At 45.0% G+C, this 9,052-nt stretch overlaps 1 protein-coding gene across 1 annotated transcript in view; it reads right to left on the reverse strand.

The window, feature by feature from the left end:
- Positions 1–152: 152 nt before the first annotated feature.
- LOC133526775 (titin) overlaps positions 153–9,052 on the reverse strand; it is a 28,660-nt gene continuing 19,760 nt past the window's right edge. The window contains exons 4-5 of the mRNA XM_061863517.1: positions 8,369–8,433; positions 153–6,196 (exon numbers count right to left, since the gene is read on the reverse strand). Of these exons, the coding sequence (XP_061719501.1) occupies positions 824–6,196; positions 8,369–8,433 (5,438 nt within the window). The 3' untranslated portion in view covers positions 153–823. The remainder of the gene's footprint in view (positions 6,197–8,368; positions 8,434–9,052) is intronic.

Here is a 9,052-nt window from a genome sequence, read left to right on the forward strand (position 1 = left end):
TATGCTTATAAACGTTGGTTTTGTGAAATATTTTATTCTACCTATAGCTAAATTTCAACTGATTTAAACTTGAACGGTTAACACGGCCGACTGAATTAATTTAACTCAATGTCTTTCCATATTAAAGGATTAAAATTAAATGAAAGAATGCATTCGATTAGAATTTATTTATTTAAAACTACATAGAAGGTACACTAAGACTTCATCTTCTTAGTCCGATCTAGATTCCGACATAGATCACCCGAACAAACCAATAATGTGCTTTGAATATGTTTAAAATGTTACATCAACAAAATTGTACTTAACATTAACTCTACCTCATGTAGACGCGGGTCGCGCTGCGCCCGCCCGGCATTCGAGTTCGCACCTCTCATCGCTTTCGCAATGTCATTCTTTGTTAGACAATATAAAAAATATGATTACCTAAACTTTTATATATTACAAATACGATCTCATAACTCTCTTATGATCCAACAATATCATTTATGCATTAAAATTTACAAATGTAAATTCTTAAGACTAAAATATATTCACGCCGTCGGCGCCCGGTATGTTCAATGTTCAGCTAGACCGAACCCAGAAGTCACTCGCACCACTCTAACGATATATTTACAGTCGCGTTCTTTTTACATCGCCCGCGCGATGGCGGCCCAACTATAACGAGAGCCGAGCGGCCCGTCCCGCGTCGACCGGCCGATCACACTATCATACGGATATATCGAAAGACGACAAACATAATTGATTGCACATGTAAAACACGAATTACATTTCATTTCATAAATAAACATTTTCAACACGAAATGAATAAAAACCTCCGCGCCGTCTAGCTGGCCCGCGCCAGGTCGTCGACGGAGAGGCGCATGGCGGGCTGCAGCGGGATCTCGGCCGACGCCTCCGACGTGTCCGAGCACGGCGTGAGCAGCCGCCGCGACCACAGCGTCTCCTCCGCCGAGCCCGACGAGCCCGACCCCGCCGGCTCGTCCGTCAGGATCGGCAGCGACTTGCCCACCGGCTCCTCCTCCAGCAGCAGCGGCATCGACATGGGCTGCGGCGCGGGCTCGCTCACGGTCAGCATCGCCAGCGGGTCCGACACGCGCGGCGCGATGCGCGGGTCCGTCACCGTGATGGGCAGCTCCAGCGACGTGGGCACCGTGTGCGGCGTCACGCCGATCACCGCCAGCCCGTCCTCCAGCGAGCCCGGCACGGCCGGCTCCGCGTCCGCGTGCGACGGCACCTCCACCGGCGTCATGATGGGCTGGTGCAGCGTCGTGCTCGTCTCCGACACGCGGCAGTGCACGGACACGTTCGCGTTCAGGTCGCGGAAGGGCGCGTCGTCGCGCGGCGGGTCGTGGAACACGTCGCTGTTGGCCAGCGCCGCCTCGAGGATGTCGCGCCGCTCGGGCGCCGGCGCCGGCTCCGTCATCGGCACCAGCTGGTTGTTCTCCAGCACGAGCGGCCGGTTGTCGATGGGCGTCAGCGAGCCGTTGTCCTCGACGCACAGGTAGAAGGAGCCGGGCGGGCCGCCGAAGTGTTCGCCGGGCACGGCCAGCAGCTGGCCGTCGGCGAGCGGCGCGGGCGGCGCGTCGGGCGGCGGCGGCGGCGCGGCGGGCGACGGCGCGCGCGCGATGGCGGTGGACGGCAGCAGCTCCTCGAAGTTGTCGAGCTCCGAGTAGGCGGCCGGCGGCGGCGCGGCGTGCGACAGCGGCGTGAGCGCGGGCAGGGGCGCGGGCGCGGGTGCGGGAGCGGGAGCGGGCGCGGGCGCTATCGCTATCTCCTGCTTGAGCTTCTTCGCGGGCGTCGGCGACATCGTGGCCGGCCGTCTTATTTTCTTGTGGACCGCGGGCGCGATCGCCTCGTTGGACGGGATCGTGATCTGTTTCTGCACGACGATTTTGTTCTCGGGGACGGGGGCCTTCTGCACGATCTGGCCGGTTCGCTGCAGGTGCTCGAACTGCGCCGTCGTGAGCTGCATCACCGCGCCCGATTTTTGCTGCAAGAAGATTAGTGGCTCCGTGGAGGTCTTCTGCACGGTCTGCGCGAGCTTCTTCGGTTCGGCGGCGATGATCCGCTGCTTGGGCCGTATCTCAGGCATCGGCGCTATGTTCTGCGCGGTGGTCGCGACGCGTCCGCCGACGATCAGTTGCCCTTTGGACGTGATGATAGCGCTCTTTTGTGTTTTTGGGACTATTTTCGGGGGCGGCGTCTTCGTGGCCGCCACCGACGTGACGACCGTCTTCTGGGGGGAGTTAGTCGATATCCGGTGCGCCACGGTCTTGAGTTGTGACACCTTGGGCTGCTGCTTGTTGGGGAAGAGTATTTTCTCGTGCTCGGGAGTGAGTACGATGCGGGACTGCGCGCCCTGCGCGTTGGTGATGATCATGACGGTGCTGCCGGGGCCGGCGTCGGCGGGCTGCGGCACGAGCTTGGCGGAGACGGGCTTGTTGTCAGGCTTGTTGTCGGGCTCGGCCTTGGCCACGAGCACGTGCGCCTTGCCGGTGCCGGGGTCGATGACGATCTTCTGCGTGCGGCTGGGGCGCGGCGAGCCGCCGGTGGGCAGGATGATGAACTTGCCCGGCTTGGCCGCGCTCGAGGCCGCCGGCTCTAACTTTGCGGGAGACTGTTTTATTTCCTTGACGGTAGGGTCAGCTTTAGTCATAATAATTTTCTGTTTCCCGGTCGCTTTATCTATGACTAACATCGGTTTCGACGCCCTGAGCTTGGACGACTTGGATAAAATGTTAGGCGTGGTCGCTTTACTGACCTCGGTCACAGGATTCATTAGCAAGGTTTTCAGTTCGGGTTTGCTCGGGCTGATCATGCTGACTTTTTCGCTTTCGATCTGTTTCGTTTTCACGAGTTTAGGGGGATTTGTGGGGTTGGTGATGATTTTGCCGTCGGACATGACGATAGGCATTTTCTCAATGTTCTCCGGGGTGAGAATGTCATCTGAGAGCACTATGGGCATAGAATTAATATCATAGAAGGTGTCATCCGCAGCGGGTTGTTCGGCAACAGGCTTCGATTCAGTGACTGGAGCCACCAAGGAAAACTGCTGCTTTAGCTTTTGTAATTTAGGAGCAGGTTTGGTAATCTTCCGTATCTTCTGTTGGATGATAATGGTGTTGGCATCGGTAGGCGGGTCGGGCGTAGCCTGGATGGTATACGTCTGCATGGCCGAGCCGTCAGCCGGCGGCTTGCCGGTGCGTGAGAGAATGATGTTCTCTGGTGAACTCAACTCGTTTATATTATTGATAATGTTTTTGCTAGGCGTATTTCGACGAATGATGATCTTCTGCTTGGGCGATTGAGGTTTGTTCTTAATGGAACCCTTGTTGACGTCGAAGTTAAGTATTTTCTCTTTTCCGGTTACTACAACTTGTTTTGTTGGAGTTTTACTGATTATTTTGGGTACACAAGGTTCTTCTAAAATTTTAAGTAATTTGGAAGATGATGTATCAAACTTAGGTGTGTTGCTGATTGGATCATTGCTGTTGTCTGGAACCGGTGGCGCGGGTTTTGGTTCAATAGTATTGTTTGTTTCAATTACAGTGGTCTGTGCAGTATTTACAGGATCAGCATGTGCATTGTCTATTTCAGGCATTTTATGCTCGGAAACTTTAATTTTATGATCTATACATTCTGACATTTCAACTAAAGATTGTGCGGCATTTAAATTTTGACTTTTCTCTTCTTCAGTTTCATATCTTGAATTCAGAGTGTCGCTATTTAATGGTAGTAAAGATTCCTTTACATGTTCTCCAGAGTTGTCAACTACAGAGTTGTCCTCAGATCTCGCTTCCCCCATTGTATCATCATTATCCTTAATATCATTTATACTCTCAACTATCTCTTCCTGAAAAGATTCACCACTGGCAAAATGTGTTGACAAATTCATGTTTTGTTGAAGTTGACTAGATGCATTATTTTGTATAGCTGTTGATGGAAGATTAATCAACGCCTCGGCTATTTGCAGATCAGATTCAGATGGTATGCAGTCAACTACTGTTTCTGAAACTAATTCAGTAGGTTCTTCAGATATTTGTGGAACTTCTATCATTTTATCATTGCATGTGGATTCGGTATTGGTTTCATTTAAGTCAATATGTTGAGCAACCATATCATTGTCATGCTCGTTTGTCTGTTTTGGGGAAACTTCCGGCGAGACGGTTTCTTCCGTAATTTGATCAATTTCTTCAGCAATTTGTTTATTTTCTACAAATAAATTATCTTTATTGGTTTCGTCAATACCATTGACATTGTTATTCACTCCATTATCTTTATTGTCATCTTCGAACAAATCTTCGGGGGGATCGTCGCTTATTACTTTAGTAACCCTGTCAGCCTCTCTAGAAACGCTTAATAAGGCATCCACAGCGGATGCTGTAGATTCATTCAGCAAAGGTTCAACCAATTGCTCACAAGGTGTTTGTGCAACTTCTGGTGATTTACATAGATCAGTTCTTTCTGTATGGTCATTATCGCCTGTTTGTTTCTCACTGTCGTTATCTAATTTAGCGTACATTTTTTCAGTGTCAATATTATTGAATGCTTTATTAATAGGTTCATATATTTCTATATCAGGTTTATCTTTATTACTTGTCTTAATTTCTTCAAGTGGCTCGACTATGTTACTATTAAATTCTTTACTATTAATTTCGCTCCTTTTGTCGAGTATATTTTTATAAATTGGTTTTATTTCATTTGCAAGTGAATCCTGTATATTGCTATTGATTGTATCCTTATTAATTGGTTTTATTTCTTGTGTAGGATATAAGACATCCTGATTATGTTGATGTGATGACTTAGATTCTACCTCTTTCTCTACAGGAGGCGCCAGGTTTTGGCTCACAATATTACCTGACTTACTATTAGCACCATTCGCAGCGAGTTTAGCCTCTGCGGCAAATTCCATATTTATTTTTTCTTTTTCTCTTAACTGTGCCGCTTCGGCTTTCATTTTCTTTAGTTGTATTTTGGGCGCTAGGCGAGCTACTTTAACTGGTTCTATTGGAGGAGACTCTCTAGCTTCAGGAGAGGACGCAACTTCCGAACCGTTTAATTCAGTTTCCACGTCCATTCTGTCGGCGTTTAGCTGTTCGGCGACATACTTCCCTATTGCATCCTGGCTCCTAGAGTGTCGACTTCGAAAAAATGTTTTAGTTTTAAAAATTGCTTTCGTCGGTGGCGGTTCCGGAGCGACTTTCTCAGGCGCTTTACTAGATTCTGGTGTCGGTTGTGTCTTTTTGTCAGGGGACTTTACGATGGAAGGCTCAGGAAAATTTTGCTCGACGGTCAAAGGTTCAGGCACCGCAGGCAGTTCCGGGACAGTAGTTCTAGTCAGCAGGTCCGCAACTTCTCTCGCCACGTCATCCTCGTCGATGCTGATGCTTTTTCTTTCTTTTCTCTTCGCGGGATTCTTGACCCGCGGTATTTTGCGGCCGGCGTCCGCCTCTAAGGACCAGTCTTCGTCTTCACAGAATTCGTATTTGGAATCGCTCGAGGCCTCCGGTTTCCCGGCGGGCGGCGGCGGCGTGGGCAGCTCGGCGGGCGTGGGCTCGGCGGGCGAGGCGGCGGCGGGCGTGGGCTCGGCGGGCGAGGCGGCGGCCGCCGAGGGCGACGACGCCAGGTCCGGGCACTTGTCGTCGTCGTCGTCGTCCATGTCGTCCCAATCCGCTAACAGGCTACTCTTAATTTCCTCATCAGTCTTAGGTTTCTTCACTTCTACGGGTTCCGGGGGCTCGTCTGTGGAGCGTTTTTGTGCTTGAGATTTCTTGACAGGTTTTTCCTTTTCCTTTTCTTCTTCTTTTTCTGGCTTTTCTTTGCGCGGTTTTCGCGCTTTCGGCGTTTTGTTCGGGGTGGCCTTGGGGGACTGTTTAGCGGCTGGTTTCTTGCGTACGGGCGAAGGTGTGTAGGGTATGTATGTGGCACTGTGTGTTTTGTTGTGTAAGATCAAGACGTTGAGGCGCGTGGTGGTGAAGTTACACAGATGACAGGGATACACGCCCGCGGCGGCGCTGGTCGGTGTAGTAAATGTAGAAATAGGCTTATCTGCTTTGGGAGTTTTTTCTTCGCCCGTTTCAGATTCTGACTCCGCGCGGCTCGTCGATGGCGTAGAGGAGGCATCGGTAGCTTGGCTGGCAGTCTTTGACCCCTGAACTAATATTGTAACCTTGTAATCACTCTTTTCCCGATTTACCTGCAATAGATGATGAATATTATTGAAAGTTATATTTTAACATAATTTTAGTATAAATAGAATAGTTATGTCTGTCCACTGATGAAAACTAACTACATAAAATCATAATGAAAGACAGTATATTTAAGAAGGATAACATAATATTATATTTTTCTACAATTTTATTTCTGCCAATGCGGGAAAATCTTAACCCTTTAACCGCCGTAGACTGATATTTACCGTAGACAAACAATATCCAGCCATAGTCTAATAAATAAGACAAAGATCAGGTTTGGTTTTTACTGGAAATTCACTACTCTCGCGAAATAAGATTAACTTATACACAAAATACTAATAAGTGAATAATCGTAAAACAGTATTTTTTCATTAAATTACATTATTTTCATTAGTTTATAAACGAAACATGTGTTTCCATATAGCATTGCTACGCTTGTAAAGTGACGATGTCATTCATATAATAATATTTAAATAACTGAAGTAATTATTAGAAAACTCTATTTTATTTACCTCAACGCTATCTCATACACACGTAAAAAGAAAGCAATTTCATCTCAGAAACCTTATCATTATCATATTAGCTGTCAATCATTTAAAATGTAATCTTTGCAATGTCGACTGCGGAAGAAACAATTACAATTTTAGGAGCCGTAAAGCTGGCGAAGATTTTGAATCAGACGACGAAATATTAACTAAGAAACAAGTATAGGTTCATTACTCAACACACATGTGACAGTTACTGTACGCATAGCGCATTATGTTACAAAGAAGTATGGTAATGTGAATGAACCTATTTTTAATACATTTTAAAACAATACTTTTAGAACAATAGACATTTACGATTGTTACTATTTACTTACAGAAACTGTATTCTAACAGTGTGAAGATGCTATACTTGTAATACCTTAACTTTTATTTTTGATTCCCCATAATATTATTGTGTTAATTCAGTAAAATACATGACTACTTATTACAAGCAATATTTAAATACAATATTTCCGAAATATATTGAACCCCCTTCCTAATAACGTCAACTAATGAACAAGATGTACAATGCAATCTACGCCAATGTCTTATTTATTAGACCGCTTATGACTTTTATTGAAGGACATAGTTCGTTTCAAAACAAATAATTTTTTATCGCAACACATATTTGCAAGGCCTACTCTGCGTGGTGTATACCTTCGTACCGGCAGCGATACGAGCATGGTCGAAGAAAAATTCTAACCCCCTTATTCATAAACGTGTACTAAAGTTACGATGCCACTAATCATCCTATGTCCCTTTGCGACGTATTGGTATGATGGAAAGGGACAAAAGATGATTAGCGGCATCGTTACTTTAGTACACGTTTATAAATAAGGGGGTAAGTGGTTAAAGGGTTAAAATCAGTTTTCTTATTTCCATTTAAATAATATGGCAATTCAAATAAGAAGCATACTAGTAAGCCAGTGTTTAAATGGTTTTCATAGCTATCGCACGTTGGATAACACACAATTTTTTAGTATAAAACAACGCAATATTGACCAAACTGAAGTTGTGGGCACATTGTTCGTGATACCAATGTGTGCAGTTGCATGTCACAATATAAAATTATGAAAGTATGTTATTTATACAGAAACCAAAATTAATACGAATTTAATGCTATTGTTACAAAAAACACGCGATTTATTTAAAAAAAAAAGTTTTATATCTGCGTGTCACGTGATCTTAAATGCCCACCATTTATTTCTGACTGACGTCACTATAGCAGAAACAAATGTTAAAAATTTGTAACAACGGCGAAAAGTTTGCACTGCACGTTTGACGTTTCTTTCCGTATATTGAGTAGTTTCTTTGTTACTGCTATTATGACGTCACGAGAATGGCGGCTGCCTTTTTGGCGCAAACATTTATCGTTTGTTTTTTAATTTTTAATCAATTTCTACATGCATATAGCGATATGGTGTTGTTTGTTTGTTTAATATTAGTTGTTGTCAAGCGGACCCCTGGTTCCCATGAGCCGTGGCAAAAATACCGGGAAAACGCGAGGAAGAAGAGATAGCGCTATTATTTTCATGAAATAAAAATACCTTAAATACCAGTTGTCTATCGAAGCTATATTTATGATTGAGGTTAATGTTTGTGTAAAAATGAAATAAAAACTAGTAAGTATCCCAAAGGTTATGTACTCACCCTTCTTATCGGAGTAGTTGCAGTTGAAGTGCTCTTAGGGGTGTTGGGCCTTCCCCTCCCTCTACCTGAAGTCCAGAAATTACAACCTTTAGTTACATGTATTTTTTTTTATACAAGGTATATTAGAATTGATAAACTATCCAAACATTGAAAGTGTGATAAGTGAACTATGATTTAGACAGCATCAGCTGCTGCTATATCTGGTGTAGTTTAAAGGGCCAGACGCGGAAATAGCATTGGATTGGGCATATCCTCAGGAAACCTGACACCCACCTATCCAAAGTGGCTCTGGAAGATGCCAGCAAACGGAAACATGATCACCCTAAAGGACAATGGGCACTTTTGTATGGGGAGTGTCCCATGGATGTATACTGTTGAGACATATGTCGTTTTAAAGCTCTTAATCGTAGTATTATTTTATTGTATGGCACCAACCTTGGACCACTTGCAGGGACCGAGCTATATAAAAAAAGAAGTTGCGCATATAAGCAGTTATATTTCCTTATACGCGGGATATAAAAAGTTTTAGCGTATTTTATTCGAAAGAATATAAAAAATGCTTTATGTTTTTTGTATCAACACCAATGATAAAGTATTTAAAGGGACACAATGTACAGTTTTAAAAAATCGTCATTCTAAAAATTACTTAATACACAGCGAAATAAGAGTGTATACAAATGCCAT

Source organism: Cydia pomonella, chromosome 17 (assembly GCF_033807575.1).
Source record: "Cydia pomonella isolate Wapato2018A chromosome 17, ilCydPomo1, whole genome shotgun sequence".
Taxonomy (NCBI): Eukaryota; Metazoa; Arthropoda; class Insecta; order Lepidoptera; family Tortricidae; genus Cydia; species Cydia pomonella.